The sequence below is a fragment of the Poecile atricapillus genome, chromosome 7, assembly GCF_030490865.1.
Source record: "Poecile atricapillus isolate bPoeAtr1 chromosome 7, bPoeAtr1.hap1, whole genome shotgun sequence".
Classification (NCBI taxonomy): Eukaryota; Metazoa; Chordata; class Aves; order Passeriformes; family Paridae; genus Poecile; species Poecile atricapillus.
The window spans coordinates 10,067,978-10,094,025 of NC_081255.1; the positions used below are offsets into that span (position 1 = coordinate 10,067,978).

The 26,048-nt window shown below is 45.4% G+C and overlaps 1 protein-coding gene across 1 annotated transcript in view; it reads left to right on the top strand.

Moving 5' to 3' along the window:
• The first annotated feature begins 1,105 nt into the window (after window positions 1-1,105).
• Window positions 1,106-26,048, top strand: part of TEDC1 (tubulin epsilon and delta complex 1) — a 66,613-nt gene continuing 41,670 nt past the window's right edge. Inside the window, exons 1-5 of the mRNA XM_058842831.1 lie at window positions 1,106-1,291; window positions 2,478-2,556; window positions 7,949-8,151; window positions 20,277-20,435; window positions 25,710-25,808. Coding sequence (XP_058698814.1) covers window positions 1,106-1,291; window positions 2,478-2,556; window positions 7,949-8,151; window positions 20,277-20,435; window positions 25,710-25,808 — 726 coding nt within the window. The remainder of the gene's footprint in view (window positions 1,292-2,477; window positions 2,557-7,948; window positions 8,152-20,276; window positions 20,436-25,709; window positions 25,809-26,048) is intronic.

The window sequence follows — 26,048 nt, forward strand, 5'->3', positions numbered from 1 at the left end:
GGATGCAGGGACATCCAGGGACATGCGGGGAGATGGAGGGAGATGTGGGGACATCCAGCAAGATGAAGGGACATGCAGAGACATCCAGGGAGATGCAGGGTGACAGGCAGGGAGATGCAGGGATATCCAGCACATGCAGAGGGATGCAGAGCTATGCAGGGTGATGCAGAGTGATGCAGGGCGATGCAGGGACATCTGGGTAAATGCAGGGACATCCAGACATGCAGAGCGATGCAGGATGATGCAGAGCGATGCAGGATGATGCAGAGCCATGCAGGATGATGCAGGGCCATGCAGGATGATGCAGAGCAATGCAGGATGATGCAGAGCAATGCAGGGCCATGCAGGATGATGCAGAGCTATGCAGGATGATGCAGAGCAATGCAGGGCCATGCAGGATGATGCAGAGCCATGCAGGGCCATGCAGAGCCATGCAGAGCCATGCAGGATGACGCAGAGCCATGCAGAGCCATGCAGGATGATGCAGGGCCATGCAGGATGATGCAGAGCGATGCAGGGCCATGCAGGATGATGCAGAGCCATGCAGGGCCATGCAGAGCCATGCAGAGCCATGCAGGATGATGCAGAGCAATGCAGAGCCATGCAGGATGATGCAGGGCCATGCAGGATGATGCAGAGCAATGCAGGGCCATGCAGGATGATGCAGAGCGATGCAGAGCCATGCAGGATGATGCAGAGCCATGCAGAGCCATGCAGAGCCATGCAGAGCCATGCAGGATGATGCAGAGCTATGCACAGCCATGCAGAGCCATGCAGGATGATGCAGAGCCATGCACAGCCATGCAGGATGGTGCAGAGCCATGCAGGATGATGCAGAGCCATGCAGGATGATGCAGAGCCATGCAGAGCCATGCAGGATAATGCAGAGCCATGCAGGATAATGCAGAGCCATGCAGAGCCATGCAGAGCCATGCAGAGCCATGCAGAGCCATGCAGAGCCATGCAGGCCATCCCGGTAAATGCAGGCCCGTGCAGGGCGGCAGGCAGCGCTGGCGGGCCCGCAGTGCCCCCTCCCCGCGGCCAGGGGGCGCTGCGAAGGGCGGCCGGCCCGGAAAGGCGCTCCGGCAGCGGCGGGAGGCGCGGGATGCACGGGCGGCGGCGGGAGCGGCACCGGGAGCAGAACCGGGAGCAGAACCGGGAGCACCGGGAGCACCGGGAGCGGTGCCCGGCGCTGCCCGCCGCCGTCGGAGCGCTGTGCCGGGCCCTGCCGCCCCGAGCCCGGCCCGCCCCCGACACCCTGCGCCGAGCCAAGTTCGACCGGCCGCAGGCGGTGAGCGCCGCTCGGGCCAGACACACCCGGGACAGCGGCGAGCAGGGGACAGCCGAGAGCGGCTGGGCCGGGACAGGGGCTGGATGGCAGCGGGACAGGCACCGAGCATGGGGCAGGCACCGAGCATGGGGCAGGCACCGAGCCTCGGGCAGGCACCGAGCATCGGGCAGGGACCGAGCCTCGGGCAGGCACCGCATGCGGGGCTGCAGTGTGATCCCTGATCGGTGTGATCCCAGCCCTGTGTGATCCCTGGTTGGTGTGATCCCTGTTCAGTGTGATCCCTGTTCAGTGTGATCCCTGTTCAGTGTGATCCCTGCTCCGTGTAATCCCAGCCCGGTGTGATCCCTGCTCTGTGTGATCCCTGCTCTGTGTGATCCCAGCTCTGTGTGATCCCAGCTCTGTGTGATCCCAGCTCTGTGTGATCCCAGCCCGGTGTGATCCCTGCTCTGTGTGATCCCAGCTCGGTGTGATCCCAGCCCGGTGTGATCCCAGCCCCGGTTTAGGCACCTCTCGTCAGTCCTGCTGCTCTGGGAAGGGCTGGCTGTGTTTTACCCTGGCTCAGTGTTCCACCCTGGGCTCAAGTGGCACCTGCTCCGTGTCACCTGGGCTTTGCTGCCCTTTACCCTGGCCCAGCTCGGCTCTTGCTGCATTGCCGCCGAGGTTTTCAGCTTGCACTCAGGGTACCTCCCTCCCTCAGCTATTTTAAGGATTTTACGAGTGTTGACTGAAATTCCTGGTGTAAGAATCACTGTGTTTGTCAGCACGCTGTCCTTGTGCAGCCAAGGAAGGATTCCCAGTTCCAGCTCCTTCCTTGGGCCTCTGCTTTGTGAGTTTCTGACGCTGTCGTGGTCAGATCTTAGCAGTGTGGCTGCAGGTGAGCTGTGCCACGTGTGGTTGTATCAGGGCAGATTTTGGAATGCTCCTGTACACACGGATCTCACAGCAGGGAGTGCTGGGTGTTGCTGCACAGCCAGCAAGAGCCCTTTTCTTTCTGGGTGCTCCTTTCTGTAGATCCTGTGTTCATGAGGCAGGCAGTACATGAACCTCCCTGACCAAATGGTGTTGGCTGCATCAGCAGGTGTGCTGTTCCATGTGTGATGTTCAGATATGGGCTTAATTACCTAATTAAGACTAAATAATACGGCAGATGTTTCTCCTGCTGATCTCCCACCCTTCTCTTTTGCAGAGCCTGGACTTCTGGAGGTTGCTGTATGTGCTTCTGAAGCAGATCCACGGGGGCAGGTGGACGGAGTCTGATGCCATAGGTAACATCATTCTGGCTGTCTGCAGTTTCCACCTGTCCTGGGGAAGGACTGGGACTGCTTTTGTAGCACCTTTGGCTCCTTGCTCCCTCCCTCACTTGTTGTGGGTGCTCCATTTTGAGCACCTGTGCCACCAAGGTACTGGGTGCCAGGTTTACTGGGGAGTAAATGTGCTGTGAGGCAGGTTTGCTGCTCTTTGATGTGCTTTGTCCTGGAAACTGGGATGTTTCCACAGGCTCCTGCATCCCTGTGACATTTTATTGCAGGTAAATCTCTTCAATGATGTTACACATTCTCAGTATCTGCAAAGACAGAGGTAGATTTGGTTTTCCTTTGGTTCCTTCTTTTCCCATTTGCATGATTCTATCCTTATCTAGTCCTGTGCCAGAGCCAGGAATTGCAAGGTGAGAGCTCTAAAGGCAGTGTTTTGGAATGAAGTTTTAGACAAAACATGAAATAGACCGTGTATGATTATTTTAGGCAGATTATTTATGTTATTCATAAAGATGAATAACATCTTTATGGACAGGGCCACTGCAGCAGAGAGGAGCTGAATGCAGACTGGCTTCTCAAAGTAGCAGAAGACTATTGACTTCTTAAATGTATATTATTCCAAGTACAACACTAGTCCCCATCTTCTCCCTTGAAACATGTCTATCTAGGGCCTTTTCATTGTATGAGAATTGTATTGTGATGAATCAAGGTCTCCTCATACCAAATCCACTTTATATACACTTTTGGAAGCAAAACACCCTAAACAACACTGTGTGAGCCCCTGATTAGCTGTGAGTCTGGTGGCTCCGTAAATGGAATTAAGAAAGGTTAAGCATTGTGGAATGCAGAGCAAAACCAGCATAGTTTTGCTGGTAGCTCAGCAGGAAGTCCTGTTACTCACAGGACTGCTATTTTTCACTTGGCTGTTTCTGTTTTTCCACTCACCCACAATGTGCTGTGTGTATGGCAAGTCTATTGATTGTCTGTCTCCCACAGCACTGTGGATGTGGTCCTGCCCATGTGCAACCTCACTGGATCCTGGCTGCTCCCATGCTAACTGCCTGCAGCATTTGGGGACGGGATTTCCAAGTGTGTGTGGCAGGCTCCTGGCTCTGGAGAGAGCAAACACAGCCTCCACTCTGAGGTCTGTTGTGAGATAGCAATGTGTGGTTCTGCTGAGAACTGCTCAGCTGACTTCTGAGAAACCTTTTTAGTCACAACTTGGTGATTAAAGCTGAAATTCAGGCTGGAGAGCTGTACTGTTTTTCAAATGACACTAATTATTTTTGCTTGGCAAGTGAATGAGTTGTCTGCTGTGAACACAATCGATATTTTACTGCTTTTCTTCTCTGCCCCAGCTCTGCTCTCTTGCGTATTCAATGCAAATGAAATAAGCCTTGGGCATAGGCACTAAATAACTTTCTCAGGTTTGTGTAGGATCCTGTTACACAACAGAGAATTGAAACAGATTCTTCTAATCCAAGTCTAGTGCCTTAGTCCACAGATCAAGCTTTCCTTTTCTTTGCTCTTTTGGTAAAACCTCTTAATTACCTTGGTTAAAACAAGGAGAGCAGCAGTTGCCAGATCCCAGAGGAAGGCTGTGAGGACTCCTTTGGTGTAGGGGTTACTGTGTGCACAGAAACAACTTTCTGGAAGAGAGAAGCCATTCTCCAGTGATCCTTTATCCTTTGTTTTTCAAAAGGAGACACTGATCTTTGGCAGGTTCAGGAATCCCACTGAAGCCTGCCAGTCAGTGGTTATAAAATTCTGCAGCTGGCTCCTGGTTTCTTGTTCTGCAAGAATTTTTTCTTCTCACAGTGGAAGGCACTTAACTGTAAACTTTGGTGTGAACTTACTGTAAAATCCAGCAGTGGACAGTGGAGAGTCAGGGTAAGCTGTGTGAATACTCTGGGCATAACCTTGCTGGTTAAATCATGATTGATGGTTTCATGCTGCTTGTTCTTCACAGAGGCTGATGAACTTGGTTAACAACCTGACAGCCACACCAGGTAGCAGTGCAGTATGCATTTGGATAGTTGGAGGAAACATTTCTTTTCTGGAACTGCTCTTCAGTTTTTATAGCATGAGAAAGAGGTCTGGAGCCGCAATAGATTTTTGTTTGTTTGACAAATGTAGCAGAAAATGTTGTTTCTGAAGCAGTAGTTTCCCATAACACCACTGCCTATGCAGGTGTTTCTTGTCTGAGTGCATGGAGTAATGTACCTGTGTCTGTGCTTGTAGTTCCTTTCCATTTTAGCCTGCCAGGCTGGTGCATAGCCCTTATTTGAATATCATCTTGTAAATCACTGAAAATACTTGTCAGGACTCACAGGGGAAGAGCACAGCTGGAGTGTAGCCCTAAGTGAGCTGAACCCTGAGGTTCATCCCCAGCTTGGTCTGACTTGCTGAATATACTTTTAGAAATAATATCTGTGGAGAAGGGGATTAGGTGGAAGCCTTGTGAAGGTCTTTCTGTATAAATTTCCTAATCCTGATGCCTTAAGAAGATGTCAGAGAGGTGTCTGGTGTTATCTTCTATCTGAGGGATGTTTTCTTCTCTCTCGTGGTTGCGCGTTAGGGAAGAATCCATCTCGGTCCTGAATACTCACATGAGCTTTACTGCCATTTATATTTTTGCCTTTTAACTTGAGCCCTCTAGAGATGAGGAAAACAAAGAGACTTTGGGTCAAAGGAGGAGCCTTTGAGCCCCAGTTCCAGATCCATGCTTTGACTGCTCACTCCCAGTTCCTGCCTCCCGTGAGGGCAGCATCTTGCAGAGGGAGACATGAAAGAGAGGGAGATAAAAGACCAGAACAACACAGAAATTCAGGTGGTGAATTGCCTTGGTGGGTATGGCCTGAGTGATATATCAGAGCAGGGAAATGGTGATAAAAGGAAAAAACAAACCACCTGACTTGCTTTCCTTTCCTCCACTGTGATTTTCTGAGGAGCTCCTTGGACTGCAGATGGCAGCATGTGATGCTTATTTGCTTTGAAAAAGGAGGAAAGCATGTACTGATCATCCTTCCTTTTGGAGTATTTCTGCCTTTACCTGTTATGGCAGTTCCTTTCTTGACAGATGCACACAAAAAAGGAAAGGATGACATGAAAACCCTGCTCATGTAAGGATGTTCACGAGTGATCAAAATACAATCTGTAATATCTCCATGCTCCTCTTGTGCTTGAGGGATTGGAGTGCACATCTACAGCCAGATTTTTAGCAACCCATAGGCATTTCTGTCACCCTGACATGGGGAAGGGAAGCTGCTTGTTTCATTCACAGGGTCTGTGGAAGGAGCAAATGGAATGATTTAGGTCTTTTGCTTTGTAAAAATGTCTAAACTGCATCAAATTGTAGATTCCTCTAGCTCCACCCAGCTGTGACAGCTGTCAAAGTGAATGCCCAAGGGAAAGAAAAGAGCAAATCTAGAAGGATGCTTTCACGGCATGGGGGAATATTCCCTCAGCCTCTAACAGTTCACATCTCAGACTTTCGAATCCAGAGAGGATATATTTGTGTTTCATAAGTTTCCACGAACTGCTGTTCTGTAAATCCAGTTCCTCCTTGAGCCTGAGTGACTCTTAAGAGTCCATAGTGTACCACAGTGAGCAATTTCAGAATTTTGCTACGTGTGTGAAGAGCATCTCTTATCGTGTTTTGGCTCACATGCTCGCTAACTTTGGTGGCTCACACTTCTTGTGTTGGGTGTTGTGCAAACAAATCATCCACTCTTCACTCATTGCACAGCACTCAGGATTTTGAAGAGTTTTGTCATATCCATTCTTGCTCATCTCCTTGGCCTACTTCATAGCTTCTTACAATGCAGCTGTTCTGTACTTGTGGTTTTTCTTCTCCTTTATTTATTTCCAAATCTTCTGTGGCCTTTATGGGAGTGAAGAAATAAGGGTCACGGTGGGTATTTGTGTTCTGTTTAGTGTCTCTGCTAGGTTTCCCACGCTGAGTTTGCCTTTGGATGCCTGTCAGAACCAATTGTGATACTGTCATTAAAAATCTAATCATCTGAGATTGTGTTCCTGAGCCCACTGAGCAGTTCCAGGCCCAGTCTTACATCGTAAGTCAGTAAAGTTAGGAACATTTCTTTCTTTGTGCACATAACTTTTCATTTTTTCTAAAAATACTTTTATCTGTCTTTTTAAAGCTCGGGCTCAAGGTTCTGCAGTCCTTCATGATCTGCCTGCATTCTTTACTACTACTATCACACCAGCCCCAAGTTTTCTGTCACTGTCACATTGTCTAAGTGTCATCTAGAGCTGTTTGAACAGCAGCTGTTTAGCACAGAGCCCTCATGTGAAACCACTATTTGTTCCTGCCCTCTGGTTCTTGTCTGCTGGGCACTTGTCATTGATTCAAGGGCTTTTCCTCTCCCTCCACTGCAGTCCCTTGGTTTCTTTGTGCAAGCTGAATCCCAGTAGGAAGTCTAAATGTCTTGCATTGGTTGAATCTTACTTAATCACTTACATCTTGTTGCCCTTGGAGAACTCCAGAAACTTTTTGAGCAGGTTTTCCTTTTACAGCTGTTGGTTCTTAGCCAGTGTGTGTTGTTTTCGTTGTCCCCCTAACTATGCTCTTTGTTCTGTTTTTGACTTAGTACAGAGCCAAGGCTTACTGGGAAGAACCCTTTTTTAATAATAGCTTTCTTTATGTTTCCTCAGTATTTTACAGTCCTGCAGTGCCTGTCTTGTAGCTGTCAGGTAACATTTGCTGGTGTGAAGGAATATGGATCAGAGCATTCCCAAGAATTTAACAGCCCATGTGCTGTGCTGCGTTATCTCTGCTCTCTGGTGCTCAGAGATTTGCAGCAGGCTCTGAAACTCCTATCTCTAAATTCCAGTTTAGTTCAGGAGTAAAGTGATTCAGAGTGTTTACTAATTCATGGCGTTCTTGGTGACTCATGAAAAATGAATAGGTGAACTGGAGTCCCGTTGTAGTGGGGGTGGCTGGTTACCTCTGGTCATTTCCAAGAGGCCATTACTGGTCTTGATCCAGCTTTGAATTTCTTCTTTTCCCTGTCATCAGAATGGGGCAGTATAAAGAAAGCTTTTACCCTTCCCTCCTGTCCTTCGCCACTTGTTGATGAAGACAAAGTCCCCACTAATCCTTCCTGAGGCTGGATTAAAAATACTGCACTCAGAGAAAGCTGCAGTTTCTGGAGCTGTGTGGATGAATGCACTGCAGCATGGATGAATGCGTGGATGAATGCACTGCAGCGTGGATGAACGCACTGCTGCATTGATGAACGCACTGCAGCGTGGATGAATGCACTGCAGCGTGGATGAATGCACTGCAGCATGGATGAATGCACTGCAGCATGGATGAATGCACTGCAGCATGGATGAATGCACTGGTGCTGTGTGTAACTCAGATATTTTGTTCTTTCAGGTGCCCAGGTGAGCTTTGTGAAGGCGGTGCTGTGGTACCACGGCTACGGCCGGCCGCAGCTGCAGCGGCTCCCCGCCGATGGCTCCGCGGGCAGCCGGGAGCTGCTGCTGGCGTTCTCCTGGCTGCTGCACAGCCTGGGCCTCCTGGAGCAGCTCCTGGCTCGGAACAGAGTGCAGACTGGGGACGAGGCCTCTGTGTGCACGGTGAGCAGGCTCATGTCCCGCTGGCAGCTCCTCACAGGGGGCACCAATTGGCTGTGGTGTCACACGAGCGCCGGTCCCTTACTGTCCTGCACTAAAACCTTCATCCCTTCTTTCTCCTTCCTCTTCCTTCTTCTCCAACGGGCCAGCCCCTTCCTGTCCCTCCCATGACAGCCTAGCCCTCCTTCTCTCCAGCAAATTCCAACTTAGACTGGCTGATCACTCTTTTCTAACACCCATCTGTGGAGGCCCAGGGGCCCGTGACTGAACTCCTCATGGCTCGACTGACCCTGGAGAGGTGATAACAATTAACACCCCCTGTGGCTGGGCTGAGAGAAGGCCTCTCTCCCACAGGTCTTTGCAGCTGTATGATAGTGTGTTGTTAACTTTGTTCCCCATTGGTTTATCAAGTTGATGTCACTGCAGTTCCACCCCCGTTCCATGGAATGTTCTCCCTTCCCTCAATCCCCATTGGCCCCCGTTTGCTGCAGTCCTCCAGCCCTGTTCTCCTATTGGTTGTTCCCATCCCTGGCCCCGCCTCTGCACTGCTTTTCCCTGTTCCCATTGGCCCTTGACCCTCTGATCCGCCCCTTCTTCCCCATATATAATCCTGGACCCTCAGCCTGTCTCTGTCTTTGTCCCTGGGCCCTCTTCAGTCAAGAAGCCCTTCCTGGAGTACCAGACAAAGCCCTGTCCCTTGTCTGTATCGCCTGCTTAAGGTTTTGTTGTTCATTCTGGGTTACACAAGCGCTGGTCACTCTTTGGCCGTGTTGAGTGACCCAGCACCCATCCCTTGTTGGGCATGGCTGTGACCTGTGAAGGGCAATTACCACTCTGTGTTAATTAGCACTGCTCTAACTCATCAGGGGTGAGGTTGCCTGCAGCACTATCTCTCTTACAATCCGTTCTCCCACATCTGTGCACAAGTCACCTGGAACAGCAGCTGTGTTACCAGCAGTGTGTGATGGGTGCTGTCCTGGTGCCTTGGCAGCCAATCTGTTCAGCTTTAAAAAAGGCCAGAATCTCTTTCCTTTCCCTTCTCTCAGCTTTCTGTGTGCAGGTTATCTTGGTTCTTTATCAAATTCCCATCCCTGATTTCCAGTCTAGGTGAGACCACTGTGGAGGAGTGTAAGTTTATCTCTTCAATCTTCTTATCTCTTCAAATCTTCTTGGTTTTGGGCTCCCAGAGCCAAGAGTGGTTCTGCAGGGCAGGCAAGTGGGTTAGCAATGAGTGCTGGGTGTCTTGGCACTGCTGGGCAGAGCAGCTAAGGGTAAGGCAAATAATACTTTTTGCAAACAACAAGGTCTCAAATGGCAGCTCCTGCTCTTGAGGTAACTAATGACCTTGTAACCTCTTCGAGAACACAGTGGAGTATGTTGTTTTTTCCCTTAATAAAAGCTGTTAGTACATAGAAAATCTGTTCTGAAGTAACCATCCTCTAGTCAGACACTGATTACTGCTCAGTCTGCTTCAAAATGGCTCACAGAATTTCTTAGTGTTTTGGCAGAGGACATTGTAGGTTGGAAACCTGACCTGCTGATAATCTTGTGGTGTCTAAGGGCTCTGTTCTTTCATGAGCCCTTCTCCCTGGTTTTCTAGAGCCTTTTTAGGGGGCAGCAAGGCAGGAAAGTGAAAATTTGGAAAGCTGTAATATAGAAACAGTGTCTTCTGAAGGAAAACACTTGTACAAATGGAAACCAGTTCAAAGGAAAGAATCCTCTTTGTAACAGCATTGCAAGAAGTGTTTTGAGGAAAGGGACCACTCTTGCTGCACTACAATTATTTGCTGCACAGAAGAGGGAGCACAAGAGGCTGAGCTGTGAGAGGCAGTTCCATCCACTTATGTCAAGGGTGCCTTGAGATTTCAGAAAAAAATCCCAACGTTGCTGGAGAACTTTTTACTTTAAACTTCTCTTTTACCTTTTTCTCGTTTTTCATCTGTGGTAGCAGGTTTTGTTTTTGTGTCCTTTATTTCTGTTACAAAAGAGTGACAAGCAAAATGTGACATGAATTCAAGGAATGGGGCAGCACTTGTGTTATTTTCTCTGAAGGCTTTAAGTTTTGCATTTCCCAAAAAGGGATGAAAGAACTATGGTAATACAATGTTATCTCTCATGGCCACACATACTGGTGTGCCTTTCACTGCAGTTCTCACCTGCTGTACTTGTATTTTTCAAAAAACATGCATATTAAATGTTTTTATTCTATAACTGTCCAAAACAGTGTTTGGAAAGGCTTAAGAGTCTGAAATGATTTTTCAATAGACCAGACAAAAAATTGTATAGACTGGAAGTTGGGGTTAGCTCGTGTATGTAAAGCTCATTTTATTAATGGAAACATTTATTGTATGGTGTCCATCCAGGAGTCTTCATGCTCCAATAAAATTAGATATTTACAATTAAAAAAAAAAAAAGGAATGTAGTTACAGCATAGCTAGTGGGCTTTGAGATTCTTCATCACAAGAAGGTTAAAACAAATGGAATTTTGAGGGAGAGGTTTTGTCTTTTATTTGATCAAAAAAACCAATTGCAAAACCAATAAATTCAGCTTTTGGGAGCCAACCAGATGAAGATCTAGGAATGCACTGGCAAGGAGGCAAGGGTGGGTGAGGAGGAGATGGGTGGGTCACCCACCTGACTTTGGTCAGTGAATCACCTTGTAAACCACTCATGAAGAATTGTTTGTTGTGTGAAAGTGTTAAGTTTTATTTGCTGTTGATATTTTGTGAGATAACCATGTGGCAAAGCCTGCTCATCAGCCAGTGTTCAGCAATAAAACCCCAAAGCCTCAGTAAGGGATGGGGAAGGTGAGGTGACTTTGCTGCCTGACATCTTGTAAGTTAACACACCAGAGATGTAATCCCTGCAGTCTTAACTCTCTTCTATTTCAGTAAAGTGAAGGAAAAAGGTAAAAGAAGAGGAAAAAAACCTTCATTTGGGAAAGATCTGTCTCAAAAAAATGGAAGAAAGAAAAGGAAATGCTCTTTAAAACAACTGAAATTAAATTCTCGGTTGAGAACTTGAAAGAAAAATCTTTCACTGAATGGAGTCTTTAATAATTACAAAAAAATGAAAATATTTTCCTGAAGTGAAAATGTTGGAAAACAAAAAAAATCCATTGAAGCACATTTGGTTCTGTGCATGGCTGAGATCTCTGCCAAAATGAGCAGTGTGAAAGCCACTACTTGCTGGAACAGTACATCTGTTGGTCTACCAGTGAGAATAAATTTGGAGAAAATCCTTACCCTTTGTCTTCATTTAAAAGGAAAGGAGTCTCAATAACTGTAAGCATGGCTCTAGTTCAAACTGATATTCATGTGGTTTGCTTTTAAAATTTTGTCTGAAATCCACAAAGATGAGCAGGGTCTGTTGTTTGAGAAGAGAGAAAGGAGCTAATCCCTAAATTAAGTGTGCAATCATGTTCTCACTATTCTTTCAGCCCAAGTTTAAAACAAAGCCTGCTGAATTGCTGGTAATGTGCCAAATACCCAACATATAAGGGCCAATTAATTTAAATAATTTCATTTCAGACTACCACACTCTGGCCTTTTTTTTCCCTTTGCAGTTCCTTAGCAACACAGTTTTCTTTCCCTGCAAATTGAACACTTCCATCAGCTCTAAAGGATTTTTAGAGGTACAAGGGTATTCATGACACATGATGGACAAGGAGCTCCAGCTTTGCTTGGAATTCTTAATCTTGTGAGCCTGAGCTGGGAAAAGCTTCCACAAACTGACTTCTACATGTACTTACATCTTCAGAATCAAAAGTTAAGTGATTGCTGAAAGGAGAAGCTCAAAGATGATGGAAGGTGGTGAGAGGCAGTGCTAATGTAGTCAGAACTCAGGGTGAGGTAGCTGAGGACAGGCAGGGTTGGTAGCCTGGGGGGGTTCTGAGGGTTTTTGTGTGTTAGGGAAGAGATTCCTTCAGACCACCTCCAGCTCTGGTTTTTGGCAGGGCAGTGCTGCAGGCTCTCCTGAGCCTGGATGCTGGTGAGGGGAAGCACTTAAAGGAGCAAACTGTGTTGCTGTGCAGGAAGAGGAGGAGAGGATCCATAATCCATGATAAACTTTGGAGCTGGGCTGCAGCAGTGCAAGTTCTCTGAATTTACTGTGCTCATCTGCCAGCAGGTTGGTGACTCCAGAGGCAGTAAGTGAAAGTTCAAACCTTGAACAGGCCAAATCCTTAGGAGATGTAATCAGTAACTCTGTGGGATCTATAAAGATTTAAGTAGAAGCTGAGCTGGAGGCTCACACTGATGTACTGGAGTGTCTGCTGGGGAATTCTCGCCTGTTAACCACATTAAAGCACCGGGCCAGTAACTGATGGACGTGGTTTTCAAAGGCTTTTGACACCCCTTGTGGATTTCCAGCTCAGATATGCACTGTTGTGATGTCTGCCTCAACGTCTTCTGTTGCTTTGGTGATCATGTACAGGCAGATTATTCTCAAGTGCCACTTATTGATTCCTATTCACACATCACAAATCCCAGTGTACAAGACACAAATGAAAACCTGTAGCTGAGACTGTCTCCTTCACTGAACTTGAGAGGCACACCTGGGGAGTTCTCATTCTCTTTGAGAAGCATATAATTGATACAAACTTGCCTTTTTAGCACATTCAGTATTTGACTGATTCGTATTTACCTCGACTTTTAAATTTCAGTGATGCCATCCCAGCTTTCTCCAAGTCTGTGATGGTTTGGGCAGGTAATAGCAATATTCTGGGAGCATTTCTGTTTCCAGGGAGGAGTACTGCCTGTGCTGCTTTTATTTCTCCAGCTGAAATTAATCTGTGTGCCCTGTAATTTAATTATGTGGAGGCTGTTGAGCTTTTTAAATGGGTGTAGTGATGTTAAATCCCTCATGATCGTCAGGAGATGTTGTACAAACACTGGTTCTGTTTCCCACTAATTCCCTCTGTCTGCTCCTGGCCCTCTGAGTGAAATTGGATGCCCCTCCCCTTTTGAATTTATAGTGATCAATAAATAGAGCTATTATGTGCTTGGAATTCATGCACGTGTCTCTAGCATGCCAAAGTGAACTCAGTTTAATTACTTCTGGTGGGCAAAAATGAAGATAAACATGCCTTCTGACCCTCAGGTTTGCAATTTGATTAATCTTTTCTTCGTCATGGTTTAGTTTTTGGCTCACTGGCTGTTTCCAGTATAGTGTAAGGGTAATGCTTGGTCTAATCTTGTTGTTGAAATGCCTTTCTTTTACAGAAAACCTGACAGTCACTGCTGTTCCATAAACCATGTTATTAGAGGAAAGTGTTAAAGTAGCAGCCAAGCTCGATGTTTCCCCCAGCAGAAAACCAGGAAACCTTGGGCACCAGTTTCAGTGAAAAGTAGTTTTCTGCATTTTTTCCCATGTCTTCATCAATTCCAGTGAGGATAGAGGAGGGAATTTTATTAACCTTATTGATTCTGACTCAGAAGTGTAATTACTTTCCAGGTCTTTATGGGCTGTATTAGGCTGTCAGCTTTCATTTTTTGGTTTTCCTCCCTCATTCCCTCAGCTTACACTTCCATTCCCTTTGTCCTCCTGTCTTCCTAGCACCTCTCATCATTTATGTTTTTGCCCTTTTCCTGCTATTACTGTTGGATTCAGTAGCTGCTAAGGAACACTGTTTTTTTTAAAAGCCATCTGTGAAGCCTGAGCATCCCTGAAGTTTCTCCTGCAGAGTTTTCCTCAGCTCAGTGTGGCTGACAAGTCTGTTGTAGCACACTTTGAACGTGTCATGGTACCTCCTTCCTGTGCTACCCTGGAAGATGTGCAGTCTCCAACATTTCCCTTTGCTTGACACAGTGAATGCACAATTAAGAGGTGTTTGTTTTTCTGTTGTTTTTTTATTTCCCAGACAGCATGTCAAAGTAAAACACTCTAAAAGACAGGTCTGAACTGGTTGGAAAGGATTATAATTTATTGACTCTGCTGTGTCTCTGGTAATGTCTGAATTGCAGAATTTCTTGAGCTTGACATTCCAGCTGATGTGCTCTGGATGGGGTTCAGCAGCAGGCACTTGAGCTGGGTGAGGAGAAGATGAGGAGTGGTGAGCTAATAGGAAGATTTACCGTGGTCATACTGGAAAATCCAGCACAGGGAGCTCCTTCCTTGGCTGCTGGGGAAACAAGAGGGAGTCTGAGATGTTTCAGTGCCTCTCCTGCCCTCCAGTGCCAGGGAACAGCCAGTGCCTTTGGTACCTTCTGATTATCCTTTGGAGTGAAACGTGAACATCAGTTTTTGGTGTTCCACTGAGAGTGACCTGGGTTTAACTCACCTGAGAGACACTTTGAAATGAAGCACTTTTCCCTCAGGAGGACTTTTCCTTAAGGAACGTGTGGCGAGGGGCATGGCAGAGCTGTGCCTGCTCTCTCCTGGTGCTGTTTCCAGGAGTTCCAGGAGTTCCAGGGGCTGTCCCTCTTGCCACAGCGAGGGGATGGCTGTGGGCAAGGGGAGCTGGAGCTGCAGGCAGGGGGAAAAGCAGAGCAGGGCATTATCTGTGTATTGCATTTCATGAGCCCTCCCAGTTAAGGGACACCCTGTCACGTGTGCTCTTAGGGTATTTAGTTTCCATATTTTGTCTGAATATATAATGCAGTGAGCACTGGGATTTGAGCAGTTCTTTTAAAAGCTTGCAGCTCTGAAGATTAGGCAGCGCTGCCGAGCTCTTTTAAAGGCACAGTGCTTTTGCTGTACTGCAGAGCTCTTAAATAACCTCCCAAACGAGAGGGGAGGGATGGGATAAAGGACTGATGTGCTTTGGTGCCTCAGGCCCGTGGCTACTGCCAGAGAGACTTGTTTGAACAAGGCAGGCATGGCTAAGAGCTGTGTTCACATTTTCTCTCTTCCCTCAGCACCTTCTCTTTTTCACTCTTTGCCAAGAGTAAGCTCTTGGGAGTGCTGTTGTGAGTAGTAATTCTTACAAAAGGCATAGAAATTTAAAAGCTAAAAGGCCTTGCAGAAACACAGGACTTCGTTTTTTTTCATTTTAATTGCTGAATGCCATATGAGCGCGACTTCGATGTTGTGGGCACTTATGTTTGTGGAAAACTTACTCTTCTATGCAAATATCTGGAGATTTAATTGGTATGTGCACCATGTGGGAATGGGTTTTTACACCATCTATCTTTCCCTGCATAAATCTAATCTGGATCCTGCCTTGTCTAGGAGGAAATCCATTTAGTGTTGTTTATGGTGCTATTAATGAAAATAGCGCTGTCCCTTTCACATTCATCTGTTCAGATTGTTCCTTTTCACATTTTCCCCTCCTGCAGATAGATATATGGCTGTATTAATTAAGAAAGCATGTCTGATACTGTTATTTCTGGCTATGGTATTTAATTAAAAAAAAAATATAAAATTATGTTCTGTTTAAAGATGTGTAATTACAGAAGTTAACATATGTTATGTCACATCAAAACCATTGTCTGAATTATGAGCGGTTCAGAACAAGTGCTCAGTAAAAGCTGCTTTATTGGCTTGATTTATGTGATTGCCTTGCCTTTCCTGAGCCCTGCAGTGAGGATCTAAATATGCTCCTGCCCACCTTTGTGATAGCAGGCTGTGTGCTTAAGGTCTGAGTGGTGACTGAGGAAATATTTTCTGCCTGGACCCGGAGCAAGCCCAGAGCAGGTGAGCAGCGGGCTGGGGATGCCTTGGAGGGCTCAGTTGTTGCTTTGTGTTGCTCTGCTGGAGGATCAGTGGCAGGGAGCTGACCCAGTGCCTCCCTCCATCATGGGTTAAACATCTTTCCTGTGTCCCAGCAGCCCTGCTCTCCATGGGTAGCATGAGCAGCGGGTTGTCCCTGGCTGTCCAGACGTGGAGGCACAGAGCTGGTGCTTGGAGGGGTTTGGAAGATGCTTGGAGGGGTTTGGAAGATGCTTGGAAAAGCCACAGCTCAGAGGGGATGAGCTGGGGTCTGTCCTGGGCCGACAGGTGGCAGCTCACAGTCAGAGAAGAGCATCTCTGGGGCAGCCAGGCAGTGCAGGCAGCACAGCCTTCTCTTTGAAGGACACAGTGAGTTTATTAAGGTAAGGATTTATAAGCCTGAAAGACTCCTAGATCAGTAGGAATAGCATGGAAAGACTAGAAGAAGTTGCACAGCAACTCTGCAGTCCTGCTTACGTCATGTTGCCAGACCTACAAGGAATTCTGCATTAAATTAAATCAGATTTTGGAGTTTGTGTAATTCAAAGTGTATGAATGGAGCAAGAGCTCTGTACCAAGTCACTAAAATCCTCAAATAGACAAGTAATGGAAAAAGTGCTGCCTTCTCACATGTCTGCAAACACACTGGTGCCTGTGTTGTTCTTTGATAAAGTATTTATACGATGAAGTACTTGTTTAATTTATCTCCATCCACTGTTGGTACACCTGCACTGTGATTTCTGATAAGGTGGGATTGCTTTGTATTTCAAACCAAAAAGAACAGCTTCATTTCTGCTGTTGAAGTTGAAACTTCTTAATCTTTAATTTCTCTCTAAGCACGTTGCATGCGAGTTGTTTCCTCAGATATGTGGAATGGGACTGAAAATTGATATAGCACCATGTCTTTTTCACACCCTCCTTTCTCCACCCCTTATTCTTTTCCTCTGAGCACTTCCATATCTGATGGCTTCTTTCAGTTCACTGTATTTCATGGCTCTGACTTGTCTGCTCAGAGCAATTCTGCCAGGAGGACTTTGGCAGTGTTGGGTTTTCTTTTTCATGCACTTGCTGCATTGTCTAACCACAAACCTATTCACACCTTTTGGGAATGATCTGACACCCTTTTTTTTTTTTTTTTTTTTAATTTGACTTGAAATACCTTAGGATGGAATGTTTAGGGCAAAACTTGTGTGATAAAGGCTGAATTCTAGGCTGCCTTGCAAAAACTGTTCAATGTGTGCTTTTGGGACATAAACCATGTTTAGGTCTGAGTAAGCCACAGGTGTATTTATGAGCTACCTTAACTGGGATGGTGATGGGTGGTGTCTTGGAGTGTGTATTTGTTCTGGGGCTTAGCTGTTTCTTTCTCCTGGATGTTTTAGCACAGGGAGCAGGTTCTGCTGAGGTGTGGGCAGGGTGATAGTTCAGCAGCTGGCTTGGAGAGAGCTCGTGTCAATATCTGCCTGTCACTTGGATCAGGCTTGTGCTTGCTTTTCTTAGTCTTGCCAGTGAGGGGATACTGAAAAGTTCTAACACCAGTACTTGGAGCCTTCAGGATGGAAAGCTCCTTTGGGGTGACTTATGGTGGGAGTGGAAATGAGGAGTTTAATTCTATCTTCTGCTTAATCAATTTTCCTAAATTGATTAAATTGATTAAATTGGATCAGGTCCACATCGCCCAGTGGGACCAGAGCAGCTCAGGTATCTCCAGCAATGGGAGAAGAACCTCAGCATGCTGGTGAGGGCACTGATATTTGCTCCTATGACTTTTGTACTGCGAGGCTGTGGCTCCAACTCCTGTAGCTGACCCTTCTCTGAAAAGGGATCAAAGAGAAGCAGCAATTGCAGCAAGGAGTTTGCAAGCAGAACGAAGTGGCTGTGGAATGATCTCTTCCAAAAGTGTTCTGGAGCATTCCAAGTGTGGCAAGGCTGTTGAGGTCTCTGGGTAGCTGCCTTGGCTGCTCTCTTTGTGAACTGGACTAAAAAATATGCACTTCTGTATCTCAGAGTGAATGTAGGTGTGTACCTGGATTGCTGCATAGAATAGATAAGTTCACAGTGATGCTTGAAGCAAAGCCTGTAGCTTGGGCTGGTGTTTTAGTGATTTTTCACCCACTGGGAGAGCAGTAAATAGTCTTAGATTGTAAAGATGGGACTGGAAATTGAGGTCACAGTATAATATGCAAGACCTGGTTTTTTTTTTACCTTGTTTACTTTATGCCGGGCTAAGTATTTCATAGCAGAAGTAAATTTTTTGTGCAGTTTGTGAAATAAATAATGGAGAGATCCTGTTAAAAATGCATTGGCTGGCTTCCTTATTTTAATATTAATAAGGCAGGTTGCTACAATAAAATTAGCTCTGCATGGTGTTTGTCACTGTACTGCCAAAGCAATCGAGTCTAATGCCATTCCTTCCTGAAATAAATCCCCAGGAGAGCAGTATTTGTGCTGTTCTGAAACCTCTAACCAGGGAAGTTGGAGTAGAACTGTAAATTATGGACAATGCAGGTTTTAACCTGGGATTCCCAAGTCTGTTTGGGCCTTGTGGCTTTCTGGCTGCTTTTGTGGGGTGTATTAATGCTCTTTACAGGTGGGTTTTCTCTGCTGCTGTGACTAGTGTCCAGCTACTTGCCTTATCATGCTAATGGACAGCTTGATAATCATAGCTCCATGCTTTCCTGGTCCAGAAACCATCCTAGGGCAGAGCAGGGGTTTGTCCCAAAAAACTGTGGGGGTACTTAGCTTGGACTGCAGCGTCCTGGGACACAGTGCCTTGGTTTAGGAGCCTGGACACAAAGGAGAAGAGGAAAATGAGGGACACTGGAGGTGGCACAAACTCATTTTTATTTTATTTTTTCATTTTTCTTTTTTTTTTTTTTGTTAAAGATGAATCTGTGCCTTTAAAAGAAGCCCTTTACCAGCCCTACACCTCTGTGATTTATGGCTTGTGTTTATCTGAGCCACAGAGCAAAAAGGAACAAACCTGTAATATTGCTACAGTTTGGTATGTGACCAGAACAGCATTTTTGTGCTTATAAATAATAGGAACACTCACTGTAATAGAGGCCCTGTCAGCTGGAGATATTTAGGTTAAAACAAGTGTTAGAGGGTTATTTGACCATGGTTGTAGACACATTTCTGTTAAAATCTGCATTTAAGGCGAGATCAAATTGCTTTGTTTCACAGTTTTTGTTGTTAGTTTAGGATCCAAATTGGAGCCACATTCAATCTTTGCCTGCCAGCTGGATCTTTTTAGGATTTTACTGAACGTGGAAATCTGTGAAGCAGGGAAGGACATATGTTTAAATACCATAAAGGTCTATGGGTCCAAATATCTGCCTAAGTGTTTTCTTGAAAACAGTCATGTTTCAAGTAGACTTTTTAAATTTCCACTTTAAAGAAATGTCTTGTGAGTCTAAGAGCTGGGAGACACTTCCTTTCAGACTGGCAAACATCCATTCTGAATAACCAGGTCTTTGCAGTTCTGTGTTACTCCTTATGACATGTTGTGGTAAAAATGTTTGGAATGATGGGTTGTTGATTATTGTGTGTAATTCCTGCAGACTGCATGAAATGGAAGGCTTTGCTTTAGATGGTATTACTGGCATCAGAAGTAAAGCTACCCCTGTCTTTTTCCCATTTTCATTTGCAATCTGCAGGAGTGTTAGCTGAAAACGAGGAGATCTGTTTGTACATGTGAATGATCCCTTTGTGCCAGGGGCTGGGGGAGGTGGAGTCCCCCGTGCTCCCTGGGAAAGAGGTGGGACAGAAATGTGCTGCAGAAATCTCATGCAGAAGATGAAGGTGGTTGGCTGCTGTTGGCTTTTTATCTGCAGCAGAAGAAAAGTGGGACAAGATGAACAAATGGAAACTCTTTGCTTCTCTCTTCTTCCTTCCAAATGACTCTGGGAAAAGGCAAAACAATGATATAAAAAATGATAGAGCTAGAGCCTCTGTGGAGTCCTGGTCTCTGCCAGCTGCATGATTTTTCCTTTTCCTCAATCCTGCCAGATGGGAAATGCTGGATGGAGAAAAGAAAACAGCTGGACAAGCACAGGCCCACGATTTTGTCCCTATATAAGTTGTTGATTTACAAAATAGGGTCTCGGGGAGACACTGCAGGAGCTAAATCTGTTTTTTATGTTCTTTGACATATTAGGATCTAGTCAATTTTTCCCATCTGGGTGAAGAACATGCTTGCTGTCTCAGGAACACTGTGTTTTCCTCGGTGTGGAAAATGAAAGATGGGAGAGGAGACAGCTCACCACGTCACAGCTGAGAAGCTGGTGTTTATTCCACACTTCTCTCCTTGTTTAGGCTGTTCCCAGTCCTGTATTCTAATTTCTCTGTACTGCTGGAATCGACTTCATTTTAGGGCGGTTTTCCTCCTCTTTGGCCTATATATCTTGTTTGTTCACTCCCAAATGACTTGAAAACGTTGAAACTCATTAAAGTCTGGTATTCTTTCCTGCTCCCAGTGTGAAGATGAGCTGCCCAGCAGCCAGGAAGGCCCAGGTGAAGCAGGAGCTGAGGACAGAGTGGATGTTCGATACCTGCAGTGGTTAAACGGGAGGCTGAGGCTGCAGTGGTGCAGTTTGCACGCTCAGCACCAAGAGCACTGCAAACTTCTGCACAAGGTAAATGCTTCTTCTAACCCACTGTGACATGGTTTATTATTTAAAAGGCCTGTCAGCTGGAGCTAAACGTAGGAATGATTCTTGTTTGCCAGTTCTGCATTTCCTGTAGATAAGACTGAATTGCTCTGAATAGAAGCACCTCTGTCTTTCCCTAGTGTGGCAGAACAGTGAGAAAATGTTCAGTGTTTGTAAGGCTGTAATTGAATAAAAGTCTCTTTTGCAGGTTGGCACATTAGTCACTTCTGCAACCACAGGCTGCTGCCATTTTTCTCAGAAAATGCCCAGTAGAAACAAGACAGACCATTCTGGTTCCCCAGACAAGAAGTAGCGATGCAGAACTCTAAGTTCATTGGAAACGTGGATTCAAAATGTGAAACATAAATATTGACAGTAATACCAAAATAAAATGCAAAGTCTCTTTCCAAAGTACAAGGGGGCATCTCAGCAGAACCCAAAATTCACCTGCTTTTAAATCAGGAATGAGTCATGGTCTCTGCACTGCTGAAGTTCCAGTTCTCTTCCCATTTGTGAGTGTTCAGGTGCCTGTTTAATCTGTGCCTGTTGAGGGTGGAACCAGCCTTCAGTCCCAAAGTCAACAGTGATGGTGACTCCAGAAACAAATGAAAAAATACAGTTCTTAAGGTAGTCCTAAAAGTTAATCGTTGCTTTCCCCCTTTCTCCATTTATATCTCTTTAAATAATTTAAATGGAGCCAGCTATTACTGTACTCAAAACTTTCACAGAAAACCTTTTTTTGAGACTAAAAACAGTTTGGGGAAATTTCTTCCCAAAACACACATCAGAAAGTTGTCAGAATCGTCCTTACCTTTGAATGAAGATGCCTTCTTGGTTTTAATCCTGTGTTTGACAGAGCAGTGCTAAAAACTATAATGAGGTTAGATTTTGTTCTTTCCATGAGCTGATTGCTAGGGCAGATGTCTGACTGACAGCCCTGGGGAAGAGGGATCAAGTGCTGTGTGTGCAGCATCTAAAATCACCTTTTGCTTCTCTCTGACCTCTGCTGATGTGGGAGCAGAGGTGGTGATTCCCTCTAAGTGCCTGTGCAGTCCTTGGCTTTTTGAACTGTGATCACAGTGGTGGGGCTGGGAGAGGTGACTCAGAATGAAATGATTGGCATCTTCTCCCCCTGATAAACTACCTCTATTTAAGGTATGCTGGTTTTTCTAGTAGGTGAGGCAAATGCCTCCATAACTCATCATCAGTGCTGTGATTTATGTGAGACCTGACAGTAACAAATCATTAGGCAGCTCCAGTGCCTCAGCTCACAGTTAATGAGGCCGAGGAAGAATTAAGAGCAGGTCAAACCCGGGAGCTGGAGCACAAACAGAGATCTTCTCAGGGTCCAGATGAGCTAATGAAGAGATGTGCTGATGGGGCAACATGCTAAACTTGTTGACAGGGGAGATGAGAAGATGATGACCCTCCTGTGGAAGCTGTGCTTTGAAATAAACTTGGACCTTTTTTTTTTTCCCCCTTTGTGGCTCTCTAAGGCAAAATGTGTGCTGAAGTGAGGACAGCCAGACAAGAGACAGGTTAGTTGTGCTGCAGGACCACGATTTGCAGAGTCTGGAGGAATAAGCAGGAGGGAGAATTGTGTCTGTGTTGATGCAGTTTCCCAAAGCTGTCATTGCTGCCTTCTCCAGCAGTCACTGCTGGGCAGCAGTGCTGGTGGTGATTGTCACAGCCAGGGCTGCCACCACGGGAGGATGGAACTGAGCCCAATTCCTCCACATGTGAACCCACACTGATATTATGTGTGCAGCTGTGGGAGTTCTGCTCAGAGCTGTAATAAAGTGCAGTGCTCTGATTTGTATTTTAGTCAGAATTAGAAGTAGAATAGAAGGGTAAATGTGACCTTGGGAGGACTTCATTGCAGTGCCACATTAATGTTAGCAGTAACACCAAATATAACATACTTACACCATTGAACAGCTGTAGAAACAATAATTGATATTTTGTGACTCTTTCTAGAGGAATTGCTTTTACTACTGCATTAATTCCAAAACTTTTAAACTATTCTATGTGTTGGAAGATGGAACTGACCCAGTGTGACCTCTATATGAGCCTCTGCTTTCCTCTAATAAACCCCAAACACAGTATGCAAAAGGCTAATGAGTGTTATGCTTTTTAATTATGCTGACAGATTTACAGAGGGCTTTCTCTACAAAATGATAATTACGGCTTTTACTCGCTCTGTTTAATAACGTACCAGGTTCTGTGTCTCAGCTGTGGAACAATCTTATTTACTGCTGATCAGGAGCTGTAATTTTTGTCAATGAGTGGCGACACTTCTGCAGATTTCATTCTGTGACTCACACGGGCTCTAAAATGCCATTTTCTCTATTTGGCCTTTCTGAGAAGAACACAACACACTTGGAAAAAATGTTCTTACCCAGAAGATGACTGCTCTACTTTCCACTCTGTATTTTTTAGTGTGAATGTTGCCGTGTCCTCTGTCTCCCCTGTCCTGCCTGCGGCCACCTGAGGTTGGTGGGATGAAGTTCTGCAGTCCCCAGGAGAGGGAAGCTTCCCTGGAGCTGCAGCTGCTCCAATTCCTGTGCTGGGAATTGTTTGTTAGGTGACCTGCCCGGCTGTTCCTTTTGCTGGATCTTTGCTGCTTCTCAGTGGCTTCAGCTCCCAGAAGGCGTGTTGAAGCTTACAGAGGCACACATGTCCTGCTGTAGGAGGAAACCTTCCTGAGGGAAATCTTAACCTCTTCTGTTTCTGAGAAGTTTGCAGCCTGAGGCTATGAGCTGTTGAATAACATTTTAATGGCTTCTAAACATGGACAGGTTGGCTCTCTTTGAAAGGATAATGTGGTAATACCATTCTAATTCCCTCGAAATTCTCAGTGGTACAAATTTACCTGGTACGCCTCCAAATACGTGGAGAATAAATGGCTGTGTTAAGGCACATCTCTTGCTTCCTTCTGTTCTCTTTTTCTTTCTGTCAAATGCCAGAAAAATATCTGCCTGGGTTTTGATCCCTCTTGAATTCACAGGAGAGAGCAGTTGTTTTGATTTAGTCTTTGAGTTACCATTTTACCTTAAAAAATGTAGGTGAGAGGCCTTGCATGGTTTCAGCAAAACAGGAACCTGCGTAGTTTAAAACTTACATTTTTGGGGAGGCTCTGTTAAATGCACTGAGCCAAAATCAGCATGTTATAAAAAATAGAGGAACAGATGAGTTTCTGCAAGACTGATGGATTTCCTGGGGGTATTTTCAGCTATCCTTCATCCTGAAGTAGTGAGTGGTTAGATCAGGTTCAGAGATGATTTTTTTTTTTTTTTATTTAAGCAGGTGAATATCTGATTATGGGCTGTGCATATGGGTTGGTAAGAATAAAATGATTTTAAATGGAATTCTCGGTGATAGAAGAAGAGTTTAACATAATTGGAGCTATCAGATCATGGTAAAGGAACAATAATGGTTTCAATATGCTTGGAAATGAAGAACAAGGGTTGTATTGTCAGTAAGAATGCAGAGCAGCACTGGGAATTACCACCTGTGAATGGAGTGGTTTCTTGTGACCCCTCTAACATCAGCAATAGAAAAGAAGATGTAGTGCAGTGGATTGGATGGGTTGTACCTCTGTGTCTGAGGTAGTAAGAGCAGAGGGACAAGGACAAAGTCTTGATCTCTGAATAACAGAGGGCAGGGACTGGTGCTGGGTAATTACCTCAATGTCAGTAATTTATGAGTGAGCTAAACTGCAATTGTTAGATGCATCTGTATCCTGACATGAAAAATCAACCATGTTGCTATGGGAGTTGCTACCTTGTTTATTTATATATTTTTTGTCTATTTGTTTTGAAAATCTTCCCTTTTTTCCCCTAAGGTGAATTTGCTGTTAGAGCTCAGAAGCACATTCTTTAATGCAGTAGAATTTTTTTCTCTTGCACAAGTGTGTGAGAACTAATTCATCTTCTCTAGGTGAATTAGGCACCCTGCAGGGGAGAGCAGCTTGTCTGAGCTCAAGGGCATTTAGGAATTGGTGCTGGGATCTCCCCAGAAGAGGTGCTGATTGTGGGGCTGTGCTCTCTTGGAAAGGTTGGGGTGAGGTTCAGTCAGACCTGCCTCCACCTCGGGGTGTTCCAGTGCCAGGAGCACCAGCTGTGCATGTTCTGCCTCTCTCCTGCTACTTCTGCTTTGGTGCTCTTTCCCTCTTCAAGCCTTGTTTATCTTCTGTTAGTTATCAATTATCATGTAAAAATACAAATACTGGGTTATTTCGGTGCCCATCTAGTCAGGTCTCAGGGGAACACCTCATCCCTCTGTTGTTACAGCTTTACTGCATTTGTTCTGGGCTTCACCCAGCTTTGCTGCTGCCACCTACCTTGGAAAAGGGGCTGAAATTCAGTGCTGGGGACCCAAAGGTTTGGCAGCCAGAGTTACGCAAGAATGCAGCAGGGAGAGAGAGGAGTGGCAAGTGGAAAGGAAGAACATTGTGTGGGGAGGTGCTCTTTTATTTTTAAACTGGCATAGCTCTGCACATGTGACAGATGGTTGTCACCAGCAGTGAGTTTTGGGGAAGGAACGCTAAAATATTCTGAAGTTTCACGGAAGGGTTGATAATTACCCAGTGCCTGTCAACTTTAAAATAGTTGTCAATACCCAAGTGAGTGATAAAGTTGGTATTTGAATAAAGGAAGAAAAGCAGGAAACATTCTCTGTCTTCTGGTAGAAATATTAATGAAATATGAGTGATTGTCTGACAAATGTGCACTGCTATCTTGTTTGGCAGCTGCAGTTATTACAGTAACAAAGGGATCAGCTCTGAATAGGAGGAATTGCTTTTTATTGTTCCCTTGACTAACTTGGGAAGCTTCTTCATCACGTAATTGATGATACCATCACCAGTGCAGCTGGGACAAGGTCTTGGTAAGCAAAAGCCAACAGTATAGAGCAGCAAAAGAGAACCTTGCTGTACCTAGGTAGCATTTTCTGCTTAAAAGGAAAGGAAAAAGTCTTCAAGACAGGATGAAGAGAGAAAGCTTCAGTTTTGCTGTGGCAGCCGTGGTTGCAATTCCTGCGTGTGGTTGTGGCAGGTGGAGCATTTCCTGCACTGATTGTGGTGCATGTGCATCCCTTCCATCCTGGCAGCTGTGCTGGTGTAGGACTCACACTTGGACCCACTGGGAAAGGGTTTGTAAGCACTGTCACATCACCTTGCCAACCCAGCAGCTGCTGGCTGGTCATTAATGATCTGCTCCTTCAACTGACAAAGATCTTTTAAATTATTATCTCTTCCAGATCCATTTATTCACAAGTGGATCCCACATGGACCAGAACCTCAGACATTTTTCTGTCACAGAAACAGATCTCATTAGACAGCCAGAGAACTGCAAGCAGGTAATGAATGCTTCTCCTGTGATTCTTGGATGCTCAGCATGCTTTACACAAACATTGTGGAGACTGCATTCCCTATCACATTTTTTTAACTTAGTGCTCAGTAGAAATAAAGGCTTATATATTGAATTTTCAGTTTCTTCACTTATTTGTATTCACCAAATCTGGTTTGCTAGAACATAAATCCAAAGGTATCAGGGTAAGTTTTATAAAACCTGATAGACAAGGAGTGGGAAGAGACCT